The sequence below is a fragment of the Anastrepha obliqua genome, chromosome 4 (assembly GCF_027943255.1).
Source record: "Anastrepha obliqua isolate idAnaObli1 chromosome 4, idAnaObli1_1.0, whole genome shotgun sequence".
NCBI classification, from domain to species: domain Eukaryota; kingdom Metazoa; phylum Arthropoda; class Insecta; order Diptera; family Tephritidae; genus Anastrepha; species Anastrepha obliqua.
In genome coordinates, this window is record NC_072895.1 from 52979254 (window position 1) to 53002036 (window position 22783).

General features: G+C 36.5%; 1 protein-coding gene across 2 annotated transcripts; it reads right to left on the minus strand.

The window, feature by feature from the left end:
- Positions 1-629: 629 nt before the first annotated feature.
- On the minus strand, positions 630-22783 carry LOC129244994 (troponin C). 2 transcript variants are annotated; one of them, XM_054882932.1, is made up of 4 exons: positions 22417-22783; positions 5541-5568; positions 754-1149; positions 630-688 (listed from the first exon to the last, which is right to left on the minus strand). In XM_054882932.1, the coding sequence occupies exons 1-4, from the start codon at positions 22432-22434 to the stop codon at positions 660-662; spliced, it is 471 nt and encodes a 156-aa protein (XP_054738907.1). In that variant the 5' UTR covers positions 22435-22783; the 3' UTR covers positions 630-659. The 2 variants fall into 2 exon arrangements, with proteins under 2 accessions (XP_054738907.1, XP_054738908.1); XM_054882933.1 differs by lacking the exon at positions 22417-22783 and adding an exon at positions 9246-9776.

The window sequence follows — 22783 nt, forward strand, 5'->3', positions numbered from 1 at the left end:
TTTCTGTGCATAATTTTTAATTAACTTTTCAAAGAATAAATTTATAAATAAAGAAACTTTTATGAGTTGTATTCTTTATTACGTATGAGTATTGACTTTTTTAGTAATTTTTGACAATTGTGACTAAAGGTTGTTAAACAGTCACTAGCCAGTGATCGAGTATATTAAGCATTTTGGTTTGGTTATTGTAAAATAGAGACAAAAAACTTTAAAATGAGTAACTCATTTTCGTTATATGTATGTAAGTATATTGAAATTTTCTATATTTTTTCAGATAACATAAAGCACTTTAATATATTGCAGTTGCTATATTTTGTTGGTTTAATTTTTATGCTTCAAAAACATAAATGAATAAAAATTACAATAAAAACGGCAACTAACTTGAGTTGTAAAAATATTTCTTCGAAAATAAAAACAAATAACTACAATAAACTGAAAATACAAAATTGCAAGTGCACAATAAATTAAAAAGTTGAAAAGACATATTTTACGTCACGCATCTGTATGATCAGACTAGTATTTGTGAGTGTGTGTGTGTGCGTATTTGTGCTATTTCGCTCTTGTGGAGCGCATCTCACAATAACAACTACATAGAAAAAATGTACGCAATTGTATTGTGTTGCTGCGCCTATATGCGCCTATATGCACCTATTCACACTTTACTCGCCCGTCATGACCTCCATGAATTCTGTAGAGAGTATAAAAACAGACAATTGTTATTTAAGAAATTCTACATTCCATACGTCAGCTCACCATCGAAGTCAACCGTTCCTGAACCATCAGAATCGATTTCCTCAATCATCATGTCCAAATCGTCATTGGTCAATTTGTCATCCAATTCACGTAGAATTTCACGCAACACTCCGGTGGTGATATAACCATTGCCCTCCTTATCGTACAAACGGAATGCCTCCTTCAGTTCGGCCTGCATCGCTTCAGCATCCTCCTCTACGAGGAAACGCGCGGCCAATGTGGTGAATTCTTCGAACTCAATTTGTCCCGAACCATCCTCATCGACTTCGGCGATAATTTCAGCCAACATAGAATCATCCAGCTGATGACCCAACATGCTCAGAATGGTACCAACCATGGTGGTATTAATGTAGCCATTCTTCTCGGCATCGAATGCATTGAAGGCGTTACGCAATACTGTAAAAAAATAGGAGAAAATATAGAAACACAATACAATAATTTTACATAGAAAAAATCTAGAAATAAAAGAAGTGTAGGATTTGGGTTTATGAGACATATGAGTGGAGAATTACACAGCTGCACAAACTTTTTTGTTATGGCGTCGAAGATCTTGGCACCCATGTTTTCTGGCTTCAGCGAGGCGTTTGTGTGCCAATGTCACGTACTCGCCTGGAAGAGCCTCTTACAGATAGAAATACTCCAATATGCCTTCTAATTCAAATTGATTTGGAACCGTAGTTTTTATAAATAATAATAATGGGTGGTCATATTAAAGGTAATTTGTCCTAGAGGGTTTTTTGGGCAGATCACCCGTGATTTTTGCCAAATTAAGTACGAGGTCTGTTAGAAAAGTATCCGACCTGGTTTTTTATTTCTAACACCTGACAAATTTGAATTACGCGCGCTTGCAAGACCTGTAACCTTCCTGCACATGTGTGAACCTTTTCCCGCCTGTCGCTAGCGTCAGTTGCTGTCAAGCAGTGTGAACGTAACATGGTATTTAGTGCTCTCGTCGGTTTTTGAATACGTCTTGGTGACGTGAAATGCTTCCACTATGACGACTGCATTTTGGTTTCCGGGTTGTGCCCGTACACCCATCACCAGTAATAATGGTGTTCATGAAGTCAGGATCACTGTTTATGGATATTATGGAATTTAATGCAGTAACGCTGCTCCAATCGTTCCGTAATTTTGCTTGTATAAACAACGTTTACAAATCGTAGAATTGTGCTTACAAAAATCGACGCTGTGTGAAAAGTGTTCATCGCGCGCTCAGGCGAATTTATGGTGTTCAGCGATGAGGACCATTTTTGGCTTAATGGCTACGTCAATAAGCAAAATTGCCGTATTTGGGCAGGAACAGCCATTACACCAGTTTGGTACGGCCTATGGTCTGGAGGAATCAACGGCGCATGTTCCTTCAATGACGAGACTGGCGCCAATGTAACAATGATTGGCGGACGCTAACGCGCCATGATAAACGACTTTTCGATGCCGAATGACGCAAATTGAAGCCCGTAATCTTCACAATATTTGGTTCCAACAAGACAACGCTACTTGCCATACAGCCCGTGAAACAATGGATTTACTGCGTCGTCGTTTCAGTGAGCAATTTATTTCTCGACCCGGACCAGTGACTTGGCCACCAAGATCGTGTGATATCACACCTTTGTACTTTTATTTAAGGAGGTATGTAAAGCCTAAATGTTTTGTGGCTAAACCAGCTTCGATTGAGGCATTGGAACCCAACATTACTAAAGTTAGTCCTCTAGAAAGTCATTCGAAATTGGTGTTTAGGGCGCAGTTGCGGCCAACATTTGAAACGGATTATCTTTAAAAATAAATTTCATTAATGTTTCTACACAAAAATAATAAAGATTGCATTCAATTTGAATTGCACGATAATGCCCAAAATACTTGTACTACTTGACATGAAATTGCTTTGTTGAATTGTTGAATTTAGCGTCTATCATCATAAACACAAAATATTTTTAATGAAAAGAAAGAATATTCGTTAGTTAATGTTTCCCAAGTGGAATTAGCTACATACATACATTAATGTATCCCGCCAGTTAGTTTACATCCAGTCTGATTTTTGTGCTCATTTTGTCTTTCTACTTTCTGAGCGAGAACTGTAAATCGTGAGCTATGACACAAATTTGAAAGCTAACATTTGCTAGCTCCACACGAAACGATCAAACACGCAATGTATAAACAGCACACAAATCGAATGTATAACAAGTTAAATGCAGCAAAAGTCGATACATTTTCAAGCTGCAGCTATATACAGTATTGGTAAAAATTTAAGCACCGTTTTATATAATTTTTTTTCGTATTCTAAATTAAAGTGACATTTTAAAATTTAATTTTGCATTTAGTTTTTTATTATTCTTCTGTTAAAATAATAGCTTTAATCATTAACTAACCAAAATGTCTTCTTACTAAATTCAGTCAATTCACTTCATTCAATTAATTACAATCAGTGATGGAAGTATTTTGGACATTGTTGTAAACTTTTCTGGAAATTGGTTTATTCTGCAATTTTTCTTGTGGAGGTTTCAAGAGTGAATTATTTTCGGTTCTATTTCGCATTTTTATAAAATAAATTTGTTTTTTAATGTTGTAGGATACAATATACTTGTTAATTTTTTTGGAAAAAATTGTATTTCCTTGTTCAAAACTTTTGAGGAAAACTGTTTTTTGTCATTTTTAAACATCATTTTCTTAGTTTACAGTTATATTGAAATACGTGTAGTTAACCATTGAAAGATCGGTGCAAAATATTGCTCTAGCGAAGCGCTAGCGTACGTACTCGTATACAACTATAGTGGTCGTTTTTGAAAAGTCCGTGCAAAAATAAAAACGGCTTAATTGTTTAGGGTAAACCCCTTTTTATTTTTTGATATAGTCTCCTAGTCTCACTTGGTCCAATGCCGCTCTATCTTGTTGCCATTCGTTTCTGTAATCACCTCCTCGTTTTAATAAAATCTTCTTCTTCTTGAATCAATATTTGTAATCCTCTGTAGGTGTGTCCAAGCAGTGTACTGAAAATGGTGTACTATGGGCGTATCTCTTCTTCTTCTTAATTGGCGCGATAACCGCTTACGCGATTTTGGCCGAGTTTAACAAAGCGCGCCAGTCGTTTCTTTCTCGTGCTAACCGGCGCCAATTGGACACACCAAGTGAAGCCAAGTCCTTCTCCACCTGATCTTTCCAACGCAGAGGAGGCCTTCCTCTTCCTCTACTACCACCAGCTGGTACCGCATCGAATACTTTCAAAGCCGGAGCGTTTGTATCCATTCGGACGACATGACCCAGCCAACGTAGCCGCTGGATCTTTATTCGCTGCGCTATGTCTATGTCGTCGTAAAGCTCATACAGCTCATCGTTCCATCGTCTGCGATATTCGCCGTTGCCAACGTGCAAAGGTCCAAAAATCTTACGCAGAATCTTTCTCTCGAACACTCCAAGCGTCGCTTCATCGGATGTTGTCATCGTCCAAGCTTCTGCGCCATACGTCAGGACGGGCATGATGAGAGTCTTGTAGAGTGTTAGTTTTGTTCGTCGAGAGAGGACTTTACTGCTCAGTTGCCTACTTAGTCCGAAGTAGCACTTGTTGGCAAGAGAGATTCTACGTTGGATTTCATGGACGTATACAATGGATTTCTATGGGCGTATACAATCTAAAAAAATATGGTGTAAGCTGCTGGGGTAGTGGATACACTGCTAAAATTCGTATTCTATTATGTCCTCGGCAGGCAATGGCAAACCTCCGATTGTATTTCGGCCATGAAAAAGCTCCTCATAAAAATATCTGCCGTTCGGAGTCGGCTTGAAACTGTAGGTCCCTCCGTTTGTGGAACAATATCAAGACGCACACCACAAATAGGAGGAGGAGCTCGGCCAAACACTCAAAAAGGGTGTACGCGCCAATTATATATATATATACCTATATTAATTTAGCAGAAATGTCTTATTCGAAGAATATGCAACGCTAGTCGTATGGCGCACCCTATTTTTAATTTAAAATTTGTCTCCTCTTCCAACTGTCAATAAAACGTATTATTAATATTTTTTAGCACCCAAATGGATTTTTTTGTCATCAGCTAATGGATAAATAAATTTACCACACAATTTAGTTCAATAATACCTGATTCATACAAAAATTGCTATATAAAAAGTGAACTAAGTGGTTGCTTAAGTTTTACCTGCCACTGTAAGTGTCTGCTGTAACAACCAAAATTTGTCTGCCCACTCACAGCATTTGGTGCAGTACACCTATGTAGATTTCCTCATTGGCATAAAAATGTTTCCCTTTTAGTATTAGTCTCTCTTTTATGAAAAGATAAATAAAATAAGAAACACTTTCGGTTTAGCTTTCATCATAAAATTTTCTAATCACAACGTAGGCGTTTAACTGACACATTTCGTGGCATGCGGCATGTTCCATGCGGTGTGCCGTATGCAGCTACCTTATTGTGCAATTCAGGCGGAAATATTAAGCGTTACAATAATCGCGTGTGTTGGCAGCTCTGTCAGTCACTTTAAGAGTATGAGCTACTTGTTTCTCATTATCTGGATTTAACAACAGCTTTGTGCGGTCACAATAAAAAGCTCGATAACTCTAACAGCTGGGCTGCATAATGGGATTTTTTTAATTTTTGCTTTGATTGAACTCTAGCGGTATGGCTTTCAAAAACCCACTGCGTCAAGTGTTGCTGCACTAAAATAATACCGGGTCGTAAATTTGGTACTTTATTAGTGATTTGAAGTAATATGCAAGTAAGCAGGAATGTATAGCTATGCAAATGTTTTTATAATTATCTTTTTCCGTATAAATCACTTACATGCGATTTGGTCTTTGGATAGTTCATCCTGCAATGAATAAATAAAAATAAATATTATTTCATTAGAATGGATTTTTAAAATAGAATAATATTTTTAAGAAGTAATTTCTAATTATCTCCTCACTGCTGAACCTATGCTCTAACAAAGACATCTTTTAAACTAACTTTTATTCTTCTGTGTTCATACTTATTAAGCAGAACTCTATTAACAGAGTTGGGCTTTAAGAAAACAATTGAGCTATAACCCATTTTGGATATATCACACAAATGGCCACATGAGCGATTTTGTCGGCAATTTCCCTAACATGGGTCCAGATTTCGGCCGATATGACTCCAATTTTATGTAAACATCAATTTAGATAGAGTTCTTGACTTTTTTAGCGTATACCTTGGACTTCGAATTACCTCACATCTTTTTCTTCTATCATTTATTTATTTATTTAATTTTAGTCAAAAAACACAAAAGTTCTTACTGGCTATTGACTTAAGCTAATATTATATAAACCATTTATTAATAAAATAACAAATAAAATGAATAAGAATTATATTAGCGAATTAAAAACTAACGAATTCTAACATAAAACTACTTAAATCAAAAGATTTGTCCAGAGCACAGAAAATAAGAATGCACAAAATACTGACACGACCCGTATACATGGCGCTGAAAACAAATGATATTCATCAGTTGCTGTGCTTCAAAAGATGCGTCATAAGGAAAATTCGATATATGGCCCGGTTAAAACAACAGATGACACCTACCGCATTCACTACAACAATGAAATCGAAGAAATTCTTCAAAGACAATCTGTAAAACGTTTTATCAAAGCCCAACGGATTAGGCCAGTACTGCGTATGCCGAAAAAGCGAAATACATACCAGGAAAGCTTTTATTTTAACACTCCTTAGAGAAAGAAAAAGAGGGCGCCCACGAAAGGGATGGTGAGATGACGCCGAATCAAATCTTAAGGCAATGAACTTACACAACTGGAGAGATGAAGCCATGGATAGTATTAAACGGGGAAAAACTGTTGTCGAAGCTATGGTCCACCACAGACTGTGAAGCTCAGAAGAGAGATTAGTGAATTAAATGAGGCAGTCAACAAAGAAGAAAACTACCTTTTAGTAATTTAATTTTTGTAATGAAATTCGAGATCTCATTAAATTCACGAAAAATCCGAACATAAGGTGAATTGGAATTGAAATTCATTTTAAATACCTTAAGATGAAAAGGGTAAGAGCTTCGTAAAGTTCTCGCCAAAATAAGAAAGTAAATGCGTTGGAAAACAAACGCACAATCAAGTTCACTTTTAATTAAATTAAACACAAAGGAAGACGATAGAATCGACCTTCTGTACTCAAGCGACTCTAATACAATTAACAACAAGCGGGAGTTATAAGACGAAAATGGAAGAGAAATCCTAAAGATCTTAGGGAAAATTTAGGAAACATTTTTTGTACCCGTTATATTCCTGTGATAGCAAATTAGTAATAAGCTATCCAAATAAACGAAGCATATTCCCGCCTACACTGAACAAATGCGGTAAACAGTAATTTCACTGTGAAAGAGTCTGACAAGTTCGCACTATTACGTCTAACAAAGCCCAATATCAAGTATGACTTCGAGGTAATACAAATGCTACTACTTGGAAAATAAAAATTTGATTCAAAAATTTCTTGAAGGTCTCATTCACAAATTGGAGACCATTATTAGAGATATTACAACTATGCCTTGTTGGAAGAAATTAGGTTTTTTGTAGCAAAGTATAATTTTTCTTTAATAATAACTTCGAATAATTTGGAAGTAGTGGACAGCTTTGAAACTGGTCTAAACTCGTGCAGGGTGCGATATCATATTCCCGGATCTCTTTACCGAAATCAGCTCATATAGTCTTACTTTTATTCTGCAAGAAGCAGTGTTATGCCAATGAAAAATGTTAATTATGACTAAAGATTTTAACTGTCACTAAATATTTAGCGGTAGTGCAATTTTCTATTCCTAAAAGTTTAGTGATATTTAATTTTTTTCCATTAGCACTAAATATTCTATGATAATGAAATTCGTGTTTTAACTACCACTGATGAAGTAGTGGAGTGAAACTCTTATTGCATTTATAATATTTTGTAGTGCACTATGTCCAATCATACCTGAAAGGCCCTTTATAACGTGGTTTCATCCAAAAAAAACGTATCAAAGTATTAACATTTACTTGAGCTGTACCGATTTGAAAATACCATCAAATCGAGTTTTTTTATACATGAAATTAGTTTTTCAAATGGAAAATATTATTGCTTAAAAACTCTGCATTTAAATGTTTAAATGCGATGCAGCTCCGGAAAATCTTAGTAGTTTTCCTGAATATTTTGGCAGAGGTTTTAGAATGCAACAGATTTAATATTTCCGATGGAAAAAACAGAATCTAGTTCTTTTTTCGTATGGAGAATGGTGTAGAGTGGTGCACCCTAATACAGTTGTGCACGAGAGTTTTGTTGATGAGCGCGACGATTTTAAGGCTCTATTCTGTGCATTGTTCAATTAAGAAAAAACCATAAAAGCTGGAAGTCAACTACAAACCCAAACAAAGCAATTTTTGCAAAAGCAAATTATGTAATTATTACCCTTTTTCTGTTGCACAGAAAAGAATATACTTATATATAATATATTAAACTTACGGACGAAAATTAAATTCGCGAAATTTCGACCAGTTTTGACTACTTTCCTTTTTTTATTTACATTACTTTTTTGCAAAAGTATAACCCATTCTAGAACAAATATTAAGCAAATATAAATGTCAAATTTTGTACAAAATTCCCAAAAATGTAACGAATTTCAAAAAATTAACATCACAATCTTAAATTTTTTAATCAGACTCTTTCAAAAAGTCTTGGTATGAAGTTTTATAGTCCATTCAATTTTAGTGCAATGCAGTGAAAGTTTGAATTCGCTCAAAACCGCGTTAGTTATTGGAAATTAGTCTTTTTTTTTTGTATACGATGCGCAGTTTTCTCCCATATGAATCACATATTCAGAAGTCTTAGAAATTGGTGAAGCACCGAGCGCGCGTCTTCTTATTGTTCGACAAATGGGGAACCTACAGTTTTATGCGGCTTCCGAACGGTGGTTGGTTTCTTATGAGGAGCTGTTTTTCATGGCAGAAATATACTTTTAGGTTTGTTACTCTTTTATATCATTTGATGTTTCGATGTTTCTACTGTGGGTTTCGGACTTGGGCTTTACAGAATGCTAGGCACGAAACAAATCCATTCGTCTACGGCGGCCGCAGAAGGCATTTGTATACATATGTAAATAAACTTGTACAAGTATACGAAATTCATTCGTAATTTTTTATACGCTTTTAAAATGTTTCATCATATAAAATTAGTGGGGCATTACATTCAGTTTAATGGGAAATTCGACTGTAAAAAAAAACCTCAAAAATAAATAAAACGTTGCTTTGATTTTTCGCCGTTTAACGACTTAATTATTCTTCTTAATGGGTAATTGTCAGTTAGACTAGTCAGAGCAATAAAAAATAGTGAGTTAGACGGCGAAATATTTAGTTTCGCTTCAAGCTTGCTATTTTGCGTGTACTTTACTTTATTCACTTATTTATTTAAGATTTACAAAAGTTCCTTAAATTCGTACGCATCCTTTATCGAATTTTTTTCTATCTTCATTTCTTCACACTATCCTGTCAGGATACTCACCATGGCTGTGAGTGTGCTTTCTTAAAAATTATCCACAAACAAGTTTAATGCAGCGCAGGACTTGCACTCCTTTGCGCTGGGAAAGTTACAATAAGGACGACACCAGACGGTTTGAAAAATGGCACGACACGGCACGATACGGCAAGGCACAACACGACAAGACACACAACAACGACTGCGACAGCAACAATACGTTAAGGACGAAGCAATAAATTTTGAATGCAATGCTTTTGCAAATTTCGATTGCGCTGCGGAGCGTGTTCGCGTTGGATGCGCGTACGTTTGGCAATGCGACGCGTTTATCGTTGGGCGTTTGCAACTAGGTGTTACTCGCAACACTTTCTTTGGAGCCGCCAACTAAGGCGCTGCAGCAATTCGATTTGGTGCTGTTGTAGATAAAAGACACCAAGCAAACGATTATGAAGTATGCAGTGGTAGTTGTATTTGCTATTTCAAAATTAGTATGCAATGGTGTTGGTTGTATGTAGAAGAAGAAGTAGTAGCAATTGCAACTGCTGCCGCCAACGCGCTTACACTGCGCCGCCTCCTGCTGTTTCGATTGAAGATGTAATAAAAATAATAATAATAATTTGCGACTAATGACCGTTTGCCCCAGCACAACACAACACAGCCTAGCCCAGCGCAGGCCAGGCTAAAGGCTGATGGTTGGCGGCTGGGCGCGAAATGTGTGAAGACGACACCACGACCACGACGACGACGACAATGACTATAACTGAGCTGGGCAAGCCTTGGCAAATGCTACATTAGCAGACGCAACAGGGCAACAGCAACAGCTGCTGCGAATATTGACTATTGGCCTGCGCGTGCTTCATGCGATGAGTAGGCGCTGGCTGGTGTATGTAAAAATGATCAATGCTAGCTTCTCAAGGCAGAGGGTGGATGGAGATGTGTCTAATATGAGAGGCATATGCAAACCAATTCTAATGCAGTCAAAAATGCTGTCATCAAAAATTTTATACCCAATATACAAATGGTTAAGGACTATTTAAAACTTTGTGCAGGTAATGGGCACTTAAGTGAAAGCAGGTCAGAAATCGTTATAACTATCTAAAGAGAGTAAATGTGTTAGTAGTGTCGATTTCGGGATACCGGGGCCCCAAAATTTCGCTATTTTTCAGTCTCGAATGGGTCGGGATTTTTGTCGACAGTCCCGGGATTTGTAATTTTTCACTAAGCATATGAAATGGAGATAGAAAATCCCTTAAAAACACAATTGACTTTAACCTTCCAGCAAATCTGGATATTTTTGAAAAGTTTTTTCTGTTTTCTGAGAATACCTCTGTTCTAAAATGTTTCACTGACTTACTTTGTGCGAATTTACACGATAACTTTTCACCCTAGGCAGAAATTCGTACGTGTCAAGCTTGGTTTTTTTGAGATTTCGCTATCATCGTAATCACGTTTTCGTGCTTTTATTCAAGTGCCCTTGTCCTCGCTTTCTTATTAACGGCTATACTTTTTCAACGAATAAGTAAACAAAGAAAATTGTGTACTTAAAATCGTGTAAATGCGCGAAGATTTTCGAAGATTTCTTTAAAAAAGAATTTGCAAAAAACACAGGGTGAAAAGTCATCGTGTAAATTTAATTATTATCTTTTTTGTTTTTTAGTACCAAAATAAGTTTTGCATTAAATGAAATAATATATTTCAAGGTCATTTATTTATTATTCATTATATAAGAGGAGGCTTCTCAAAAATATTAATACAATTTTTTTCTACTTAAGTTGTTGCAAAATAATAAATATCTAAATACCGGGACTAATAACGAAAAGCTTAAAATCGTAAAAGTTGAGAGAATCTACATAGCTAATATATTTATAATGAGTACCACTTTGCCCCTAAACACCAGATATCGAGCCAGGAGAGGGAGATATATGTATATAAGGTGAAGTCCAAAAGAAACAAGACTAAGCTAAAATAGAAATGACAGGAGCTGTGTTCTGATAACTTCGAGTTTATTTATTCAAAATAGTCCCCTCTGGCTACACTATTTTGCGCGATCTAAAACCTTTTCGAAAGAGTGTTTCAGGCCATTGACCGGAATGTCGTTCAGAATGTCGGTACAAGCCTTTTGGATGGCTTCTACGGACGCAAAACGTTTTCCTTTCATGGCCAAATGCAATTTCCCGAAAAGGTAGAAGTCACAAGAAACCATATCTGGCAAATACGGTGAGTCATTGATGGTTAAAATGCAATTTCTAGTCAAAAAATCAGCGCCAGCTTCCTCCTTCGCGGTATTCAGGGCGAATTCGACGAATGCGATGCAAGAAACGTTCAAAATGCCAAGAGAGAAAATTGCATTGAGGGTTTGGCCCATTGGCAAGAACTCTTTCTTGACAATTCTTGATTTTTGACTTCTCCAAACGCGATTTATTGGGTGGTGGCTAGTCTGGAGCCTTCCATTCGGCACTTTGACGCTTAGTTTCAGGTTAATGTTGGAAACACCATACCAGAGACTGCCTGCCAAGAGGTACAACTTAGAAGTGCATCTGCATTGTGCCAGACAGGCAGTCTCACATAATAGCATCTAAACTCATTGAGGTATGATTCACTTTCCTCAATACCTTACGGGTGGGGAACACCGGCTTGTTGAGGTAGATACCGAAACAATGTAGAAGTGATGCTTAGGAGACATCAAAGGACACTCCGTTATGGTCTCAGCGTCGCCTTTTAACAAGTTTGTTGCTTCATATAATGAAACCTGTTAATACCAGATAGTTAAAAACGACCACCTTATGATCTCAAATAATAGTTGCCAATATAGTTTCTATCTCCAAGCACCAAGTATTGTCGCTTGGCGATTTGAGGAATTTGTTACTACTGGGTATTTCGATAACGATTGCGATTGTATGCGATACGAAGGATAGCAGTCGGTCGAGGGGAACCACTACAAATACTTGGTAAGTATCCAATATTGTAAGTCATTGTTCAATGCTCATTGGTGCAAGTTGTTTTTAAAGCTAATGTTGTTGTAGCAATATGGAATATTTCTCATAAATTTTAAGGAATTCTACTGATGAAAGTACGAAATCGGTACGAATGTAGTATAGACCACCCGACAACCCTGCACTGGAAAGTGTATTGCGGACAAGCTGGTAAGGAAGAGGACCATGCTGCAGGTACTCCTATGTGTAAACTCCGACAAAAATCGGCTTTCACGGAACAAAGGCCTAGCAGATAAGCGAGCGAATTCACGTGCTGGGCGACAAAACCCGCCCTGGACTAAGCTCGATGAAAAACGATCTAAATCTTTAATCTCTCATAAATGTCAATCTATTCGTATGGCTGAAGGGTACCATCGATGAATATGGTTTTGGGGATCGCACAGCAAGCGAAAAGGTTTCCTCACAAGTTACTTTTGTCGCAGCGGCAGAGATGACGAAGAGCTACAAAGCACCCAGCTTTATCTCTGCCTTTGTGTCGAGCCTTGTGCCGCTCCTGGAAAAAAGAGACAACTCTATCTTAGCAAAAAAGAGACAACTCTATCTTAGCATCTCACTAAAGATTCGGCATCTCTTATGTAGCTTTAAGACATTCATAGGGAAATAAAGTCCGCTCAGATGCAATCACAATGGTCCGATTGATTTGGGCATACAAAAAACTGCGTCGTTCCGTTAAACTACTCCGATTGTCGTAGGAATGTGCCAACTAATAGCGAACTTTTAGGCTCAAGAATGTGATACATTGGGTACAACAATCCGACTTCGCCCAAAACATAGACTTTTATTACTTATTCGCTTTCACTATTCGCTTAGCTGCCAAAATTCACCAACTCTTCGCATCACTTGCGGCGTGGACCTCACCATAATCCGCATTTAACTTTTCGTTCTATGTAAATGTCAAAGAAAATTGCAATACCCTTCCCTGGCCGTTGATCATTGCATACACATAACGGTGACAACTGCAGCAGCAGCCAAGGAAGCAACGTTTTAAATATGTAAACGTGAATATTTTGAAATTTATTGCCGCATTAGTGAGCCGCAGCAGCAACCAAAGCAGCAAACATAATGACCATCGGGTGTTTTTTTAGCTGTACGAGAACTATCGATATCGATTCTATGGTTTGACAGCTGAGAATAGGAAACTGCGTTAACATTTCTATTCAGTAAGGTTTGGCAAGTCTTCATGAATCGTTTAACGCCAGAACAATGCTTCCAAATTATGGAAATTTTCTTCGAAAAAAATAAATCTATTCACAAAATTCATAAAGCACTGGTGGCAACATAAGTTCTTATTCCCTTCCAAATGAGAAAGGAGCTGTTGTTACGGTGAATGGCGAGCTCTATCGAGCCATGCTGACTGAATTTTTATTTCCAAAAATTAAACGGCTAAGCATGACAACTTTTGGTTCCGACAAGGCAGCGCAACTTGTCATAAAGCGCGCTTAGCAATAGTTTCATTGCAAGCGACTATAGACGCCATACGGGCAAAATTCGACTGACCGAATGAACCAAGTAACTCATAGCCGCGGTGGATATATGCCGGTTATCATAGTCAAAAAATAAATGCCATGAAATTATCTACCAGATTATAATGAAAAAAATGCATTCCAACAATATTTCTGTTTTGCATTAATTATTTGAAGTTCTCAATCTCTTAAAAAAACATCCGATGCAGGCATACCCTTGCGGGCGATGTGCTCGTACATACTATATACATGTGTGTGCGTGTCCTAGTGTATATTTGTATGAGTTCTCCGTCGAATGCATTGTATAGCAAAAGTTGTTGCTGCATTTTAGCGGCTACCTTAACGTCGATCAGTGTAGGTAATGTGCAATGACTGCAGCAACAATTCACAAATGCAAAATTGGCCTCTATTTGAAAATTTATTTTTAAAACAACAACTTTTTACCCCATCATTTTCGGCATATTTGCATTTCTTTCTTAAATTTGTATGTGCATAATGGACAGAAGTACATATGTATGTATATACAAACATATATGACTATAAGCACACTTCCATATGTAATGTATGTATGTAAATTTGCAACATATGTTTATGCCTCTACTGCACACTGCGTTTGATTTTACGCTGCGCTAGCAATAAAGCCTAAATTTTCTAGACAATAGAATTTGTCGTTAGAATGTTGAAAGAGTATTTAAATTGCACTGAAAATATTTAAAATTAATTTATTTTCTAAATGCATTTATTTTTGAACATATTTCATACATGTACACATACGCATACATACCTATATTATTTGATATTTATAAGTCTAACTATAATTTATAGTTGTTTCTTATTTTTTGCTATAGTTTGCCTATAAGAGCGTCAGAGCAATCACCTGTGCAATCGTGAATTCACATATTGACATCTACATATGTATGTAAGCACGTGTGTGTGTATAAACGCACATTGTAGCTGCTTTTAATGGCTCCTCGATTGAGGTGTAGCCTGTCTTTAGCGGTCATTTAATTTGTATGCATACCTACACATACATACATAGCTGTTATGTTTAATGAAATGTTTTGCGAACATTTGTTCTTGTCGTCAACAAAAATGCATTACGAATTGAATTATTGCTGTTTTCTGTTAAAAACATTTATAAAAAGTACGGCGATCCCTTTGCTGCCCGTCGTCGAGCGGTTGATGGTACACGCTAGTATACCTGGCGTGCCTATGAAAGTATGTATAAATGCATATATCACATATTTTGTATGGTGATTCGTGTGTAATATTGAATGCCTAATTCAGATATGAAACTGAAAACTCAAATGTGTTTGGAAACCAAAAGGTTTTTGTTAATGGCAGACCTTCAAATATAAATCAATAATAATAAGCATATATACGTACGTATGTATATGCCTAGCTTAGTTTGTGCGTTGAGCGATAGATTATATATATATATATATATATATGTATATGTATGTATGTATATCAATTCTAGTAGCAGTCGTTATCGAAAAGTCATCTAATTATCCATCCCATTTTAATTAGTTATTTTCATTCCATTTCAATTAAACAGCAGGCATTGATAGAATTATAATGTTTTTCACAAATCATGCTCTTCATTATCGGTGTGTGTTGCTCAAGTTCCAGACAAACTGCAAGCGAAGACGAAGATGAAGACATTGCGCAAGAGGTCAGCTTGAAGTTGTGTTGTACTGTTTCCAAAGACGAATCGCTTGCTGTAGTGAAATTTTTACATTTTATTTAATTGTTTCCAACTGTGTTGCTGTTGAAAAATGTAGTTTGTGAACGAGGAAGTGCTAGCAGCTATTAGGATGGGGAATAAGTTCACAGCGTTTTTTACCGTTTTTATTTAAACAACAAACAATAATTATATCAATAAATTAATCAATTATGTATACGCCGTTGCTGTTTACAAGATCCGGAGAATATGGCGGATACTGAAGGACCTCCCATTCGGCTTTGACGACTTGTGCAACATGGGGACTGGCGTTGACGTGAAGGAGTATGGTTTGACCATGTCGATCAGGTCTTTTCAGATGAATAGCCTCATTCACGCGGTGTAATTGGGCAATGTAGAGCTCCTTGTTGACCGAGGCACTCTTTCCGAGCATTTCCCAGTGCACCATGCCCACCCAGTCTCACCAAACATATATTATGATCTTCTTCTCGTGCTACATTCCTCACTGTCTGAGATTCCCATATTATAATCATACGCTGCCACTAGGCTATACGCCTACAGATAGTTCCACAAGCTCTTTGTGTTAGTGCTTGTATAAATTGGGTCGACTGTAATCGCCTTGTTTCCATATGATCTTTGCATTCTTGCAAATAGACAGGCTCTCCCATCTTGCCCTCGATGTTCTGATCATTTTTACGTCTAGTTCGTTGTATAATATTCGAATTGACTTTGGTATATCGTTGACAAAATCCGAAGATAGAGAGACCCTGTCTTGGGCTATATCGTCTACTATCTCGTTGTCTTCAATGTCTTTATGACCTAGAACCCAATAAATATGTAGCTTAAAATTCGCTTGTAACCTTTCCACTGCCTCCTTGCTCTGAAGAATGATCTTGGAGGTTCTACTAAATGTAATTCCTTTAATTTCTAACTGAATATCTATGTAATAGTTTACTTTGGAGTTGGTGCCAGTAGTAACACAAGTTATGTTTGCTGCCTTCCCAGCTGCGAAAACCTCTACCTAGAATATGGCAGCTTATACGACTTCATAGAGTCTAGCTCTTGGCAGTATATCCCAGCGCACACTCCACTAGTCATTTTAGAACCGTCTATATAAAAGTTAAGTATATTGCATTTGGAGCTTAAGCCCTTACGTGATCGATAGTAATATTGAACCGTTTTCCCTTTAAAACCGGAGCAATATAGTCAATATGGACTTTTCCACTGCACTCATCCTCGAAAAAGCCCGTAACAGGATCTTGCTACGTATGCTACACACGTAGCTTTGCCTGGAGATCCGCATACATTTATTTAGATGACAAAATATCCATAAAAAGAGTCCATTAAAATAAATTGATTAGAAATTAGTTGCGAGAGCAATTTATTGAAACACCCAATTCTTGAGGGGAAAAAACTTATTTCGATCGTCTTGATTGCTGGCAATCTGTAGAATTGCTATCTTTACTGGCGCGATATATGGCAAGGCTCCGAAATTCGCCATACACGAAGTTTCATTGCTGAATGTTTGGTTGGCAGTTCAAAGAGGCTTTGTTGGTTGGGTGGAATAAAATAAAATAAATAGAATGCCAAATAAAATAAATCAAGTGGTTTTAAAAATGGAAAACAAATTTATCGGTAAAAACCAAATTTTAATTTTCCATTTAATAGCAATTTTTTACTTTTATTTTTATTTTTATTTAAATGAAAAATTTCATTGAAATGAAATTGAGTTGTTTAATTTTTTTGTTACTTATCATAATTAGATTACACTAACTTAGCAAGAAAATTTTAAGAAAATTTCTACTAGTTTTACTTTAAATTAAGTTGATGCACATATACTGATTATATATATATGTGTATATACAATTGGCGCGTACGCCCTTTTTTTGGGTGTTTGGCCGAGCTCCTCCTCCTATTTGTGGTGTGCCTCTTGATGTTGTTCCACAAATGTAGGTCCCTCCATTTGTTTCAAGCAGATATTTTTATGAGGAGCATTTTTTCATGGCATAAATACACTCGAAGGTTTGTCATTGCCTGCCGAGGGGCGACCGCTATTAGAAAAAATGTTTTTATTAATTTTGGTTTCACCGAGATTCGAACCAACGTTCTCTCTGTGAATTCCGAATGGTAATCACGCACCAACCCATTCGGCTACGGCGGCCGCCTGATTACCCTGAAGTATATTTGGTCTTAGGTTGTGTTGAAGATTCATTGGAAAATATACTATAATTCTATGTTAGTACACTCACATGCATGTACGTACTTGTGCTTATGTATGTATATCTGACCCACTCAAATGGATTGGGACATTTATGCACCCACAAGTCATATCGAGATCTATTCATAGAAGGCCACGAAATACGCTATGCCAAAATTGGTCCTCGTCACGAATCGATACTATTTAGAATTCGCAATTCACTTACATGCCATTTGCTTTACAATTTTTGTGTTTACATCCGCCCCGTTACGCCTAGGATCATTGTTTGATCTTTCAATTTTGTGTGATAGACTCACAAAGGAGAATATAAATATGAAATTTTTCATAAATTTAAAATAAATATTTCTACATATAAAATAAGATTGACAACAAATATTTCTGTAACTTTCAATTGATAATTGGACTCAAAATACTACTCATTAAACCTTCTTTTAATTCCTTACCAAATATTTTTTTATGACGTAATTATTAGGGGACGTGACAGTACCATCTTTCCATCCTTTCCCACTTTGCATAAATTCTGTGGCATTGAGAATATAAGTTATAATTACACGGGGTGTGATAAAGAAGCTTCGCGAATTTATCTACTAAAATACAAGCAAAATTTCAATATCAAAGAAATTTAAAAAAAATGCTTCGGACGCTTTTCTTGATATAGAAGCAGCCTATATCAATGTTTATCCGATCTTTATCCTAAGAAGTAGGTACATATATTCTTTTTTTATTATACACCCGCGGAGTTAACGTTAAAAGCCGAGCCGAAAGTAAAGCTGGAAAGCCTACGCTGATAAAGATTAGCTGCCTCAGTGTAACATATGTAGATGCAACTATCAGCGCTGAATCTGGTGCGTACTTAACTTTGTAATTTTATTTATGTTCTTATTAGTGAAAGTTAAAGAAATGGTTTCGTCAGATAAAGAATATCTTGCATCGAGATCTGTATTAAATACTTTTATTTTTTGATGAAGAAGGAGTTGAGAAGTATTCAATAATTTCACTTGTAACTGAATTTTAAATATTTTTTCAACTAAATCCCGATTGTAATAGCATTCACATTTTTTGTCCCAAAGAGAAGGGCAGGAAAAAGATCACCAATCAAAGCATCGGTACCCATTATTCGGCTTAAAATAACCTACTTATGATAACCACCTTTTAAGAAAATTGTCGGAATTTTTCGCATTGCTCAGTTCTCCTCCTGTCTCTCGCAGCTTTCACTCTGCTATGTCTACGCGATTTGGTATCAAAGTAGACTTACAACCAGCTTTGAAGTGTATTGCTCGCGTTCACCATCTTTATCCTTAGCTCGGCTTTCAGGGTCTACTATGTGGGCACTCTAATTGTTTGTTCTGCTTTTAGGCTTGCAGAGAACTGGCTGCCAAGTCATAGTTTTATTTTTATACAAGGATAACTCATCGAACGCCTAACCACCGTTGGCAACCAAAATCCACTACGTCGACGGGGAAGTTGTAGCTGCAAAACTTGCAATGACTGGCATTTTCTAGACTAAGCACTGCTAGTTTATTCTATTATGGCCAATTAACAGTTGAATGATATTGGAGGCAACCTCTTACTCATTCAGTTTTAGTATTTTGTATGAACCTACACATTGCACTTATAGTAACGGGCAAGCATCTCCAGGTTCTACTACAAAACATCCTTTGTACCATAAATACTAGGTCTGGGGATAACTAGGAAAAGTCGTATAATTGTGTCCATTTTTCTTATACCAATAATCGGTGGGTACTGTTGGCGCAGCGTGAATATCGACATCGATTCCCTACTTGTAGAGCGCCAACTGATCATATATTCCGACGCTTAACTGCTCGCCTCGAACAGACTGAAACCACTCGAGACTTTGCATAGTGTTTATGCCAACCTCCTGGTCGTTTGGCCGAGAATATCACGGCTGTAGCTGCAAATATCGCTGGGAAGGAAGAAACATCAACCAGACGACGAGCCACGCAATTTCGTTTCACTTGACCGTCCCTACAACGAATTTTAACGAAAGACTTACAGATGTGCCCATACAAAAAATGCAAAAAGCAAACTGTACATCGTTTAATGCCTGCTAACCGACACTTGCGTGTGAATTACTTTCAAGTTATACTCAATTTCAGCAACAAAGAGGAAGATTTTGTGTCGCAAATCATCATGAGCGACGAGACACTTTTCCGTTTAAGCGGATACGTCAGTAAGCAATCCACACCACCATAATAAACGACTTTTTACTGCCGGAATTGTATGGGCGGGGTCTAGTGAGCATGTGGCCTCAACAAACAACCGTACATACGGCACTAGCCATAGTGGATATTGTGAAGGTATAGTATCTTCAAAATATGTATAATGTGTAACTGGGTAGAGAGCGGTCCGCGCGCTCCTGTACCTCAAACTAGTTTTTCTCGAAACGACTTTTCTCGGCCTGGTGTTGTCAAAACCAAAAAACGATTCGGTTGAAACGTCTAAAATTATATTATTATTTCAAATGTTTCGTATTTTTTTTTTTTTATTAAAAAACTGAAAGAAAACAACGATTTTTAGAGTGTCAAATTCAAAGCCGCACCATTTTCTCAATTTTTATGTTTTTTTTATTCTATGGCGGGACATAGCTACAGTCATTCTGAATAATTATTTTCTTAGGTTTTGTGTTTCAGATAAATAGAAGAGCCAAAGGGGACAACACCGTCCAGGTCCAACTTCAGGAGGGTCAACTCCAGCGCCATTTATAAAATTATTAAAATTAAACTTTTTTTTTCATTTTTGTATGTAAAAGAAGTTAAATAAAAAGTCTAAAAAATTTAAATATCCTTTTAAAACAAATCCTGAAAATACCCTAAATTTTCGAGCTCTAGACCACCGTAACCCCTTAAGGAGAAAATTGGACCGGAATGCTAACAGTTATCATAGGAGATCTTGCGGAAAGTCATAGAAAATGACAGCAACCACTTGACAGATTATATCTTTTAAACTTAACAGAAAAAATTGCAAAGGTCCAAATAAAGATGTTCATCATTCAAAATATTTTTCCCTCAAAAACAAAATTGTATGATTAATTTTGCGCCAGCTTATAATCTTTTTACCTACAATCGACCTGCATCGTTTTCTTTACAAATTGGAAGCTATTTGTATTACTTATTACGAGCTAAAAAATATATGACGAGTTTCTGTAGGTAAAAAGAATTTATAAAAATAAAATATCCATTCACTTTATGCGGACAAGCAAAAATTTCTAAGGATGTTATTTCAAATATGAAAGTAACATAGTTAGTGTTTGGACCCTGCTGTTAATATTTTAAGTTTTTATAGATCGCAATTTGTTGGTATTCATTTTCAAGAAATTTATTTTTATTGCCCACTAAAAACTAATCAAAGATTTTGTACCACCAAATGTTTACTCTTAATTAAGTTTGTCTGCGCCACTCGAGGCTGGAAAGTTTAGTAACTGTATCCAAACTATAACTTCGAATTTAAATATACTTGAAATACAAAAGAAGTTAGAACTCACTGGTTATTCAAGTACTGTAGTAGTTAGATGTATTTTCTTTTTGTATAATATTCGTTTTAAATCTATTTATCGCGACTGCGAGTTTAATAATTTTGCAAGTTATGCAAGTCGCTTGAAAAAACAATTATTAAAAACAATTTATTAGATTTAGATCAACTACACAGTGTTTCATTATTCCGCAAGTGAAAAAGTCCACATCCCAATTGATAAAAAACAAAAAAAGATATATATCATCCCAATTCCACAAGTCTCTCTTGAGACCAGTTTTTGTGCTATCAGAAAAATAATTTTATAAATACTTGAAAACGTATAATCGTTTGGTGTCAAATGCGGAGTTTATGGTTGATGTAAGGGAACTTCTCACCAGAGCTCTCAGATCCACCGGTGCATTGTCAAAGATGTGTGGACTTGTCTTGACACAACGCCCTTCCTATACGCCATTTCTGACCCCATTTACGCGATCGACTGTTTCAATTTGTTCAATTATTGACAGATGCGGTACAAGTTATGTGTTTGGATATATTTATTCAAACAACTAATCGTGAATTATTCCCTTCCTATTCATCGGGGTTTAGCGATCGTTTTGGCAGGCTCCACGTGACTTAACTGCTATCTTTTATAGTTCTCGTATGTGACCCATCTTTGATCTGCTTCAGAAATCGAGAATTGGACGACTTCTCTATGTTTTAGCGCAGAATTACGAGATCAATGCGATGCAATGATTAATCTCTGGCAATACGAATGCTACGCCGAATATGTTTTTGTAACCAGCTTCCTGTAAATGATGTTCTGCTTAGTCTTCAGTTTCAGGCAATGTTATAAGTGCTCACAGATCAAAGTGACAACACGATTTCCATGATTATATGGGCATGTACATTTTCAACGAATGGTCTATCAAGGCACGACCCTACTGTTATAAAGGGCCTCCCAGCATAAGTCCGATGCCCATATTAATTCTGGTACAATCGTTAGAATAGCCATTTTATTGCTTTATTCGATGTGATATTGAGTTTATAAAGCACCAAATATTTTTAAGCCACCTACTTGGACTTCGCTTTTTGGTTGTAGTGGTACTTTTATTTCGGTACTCTTTAGCACACAACTTAATTCCTAAGCATAAAAATGTCTAAGAAGTTGTTTTGAAGCATAATGTCACCTTTAAATTGCCATATAGTGTGATCCGATGTGATGTACGCATCACGAGACATGACCAACCAAATACATCTAGCAGAAAATCACCTATTATTAATTAATTTTATAGATAAATTAATTTTATAGATAGATAAAATGTTGATATGTACGAGTATGTATGTATGCGAATATTGTAGCAATAATTACCATTGTAGAATTGCCCATTGTGTGTGTGTTTTTCTTTATTCTACACTCTTGCACGAAAACAAACGGAACACTTCAAATGCACTTGTCAAGCACTAATTACACTTCAAATGCAACAAAGGCATCAACACACACGCACACACGCTTGCAAGGAATGAAATGCGAAAACGCCTATAGTTATACTATACAAAATATTTATAGACTGCAATTTATCTTCTAAAACTCGTTCGTTTTATTTCCAATATTTTGCGGATTTTCTTCTTTTTTCTTCCTCGCTTGCGGCAGGAGCAATGGCGCGTATGACGGACGCTTGTCGTTTGGCGTGAATGAATTTGAATTCTTCCCGTTTTGAATCAGTATCAAGACTAAA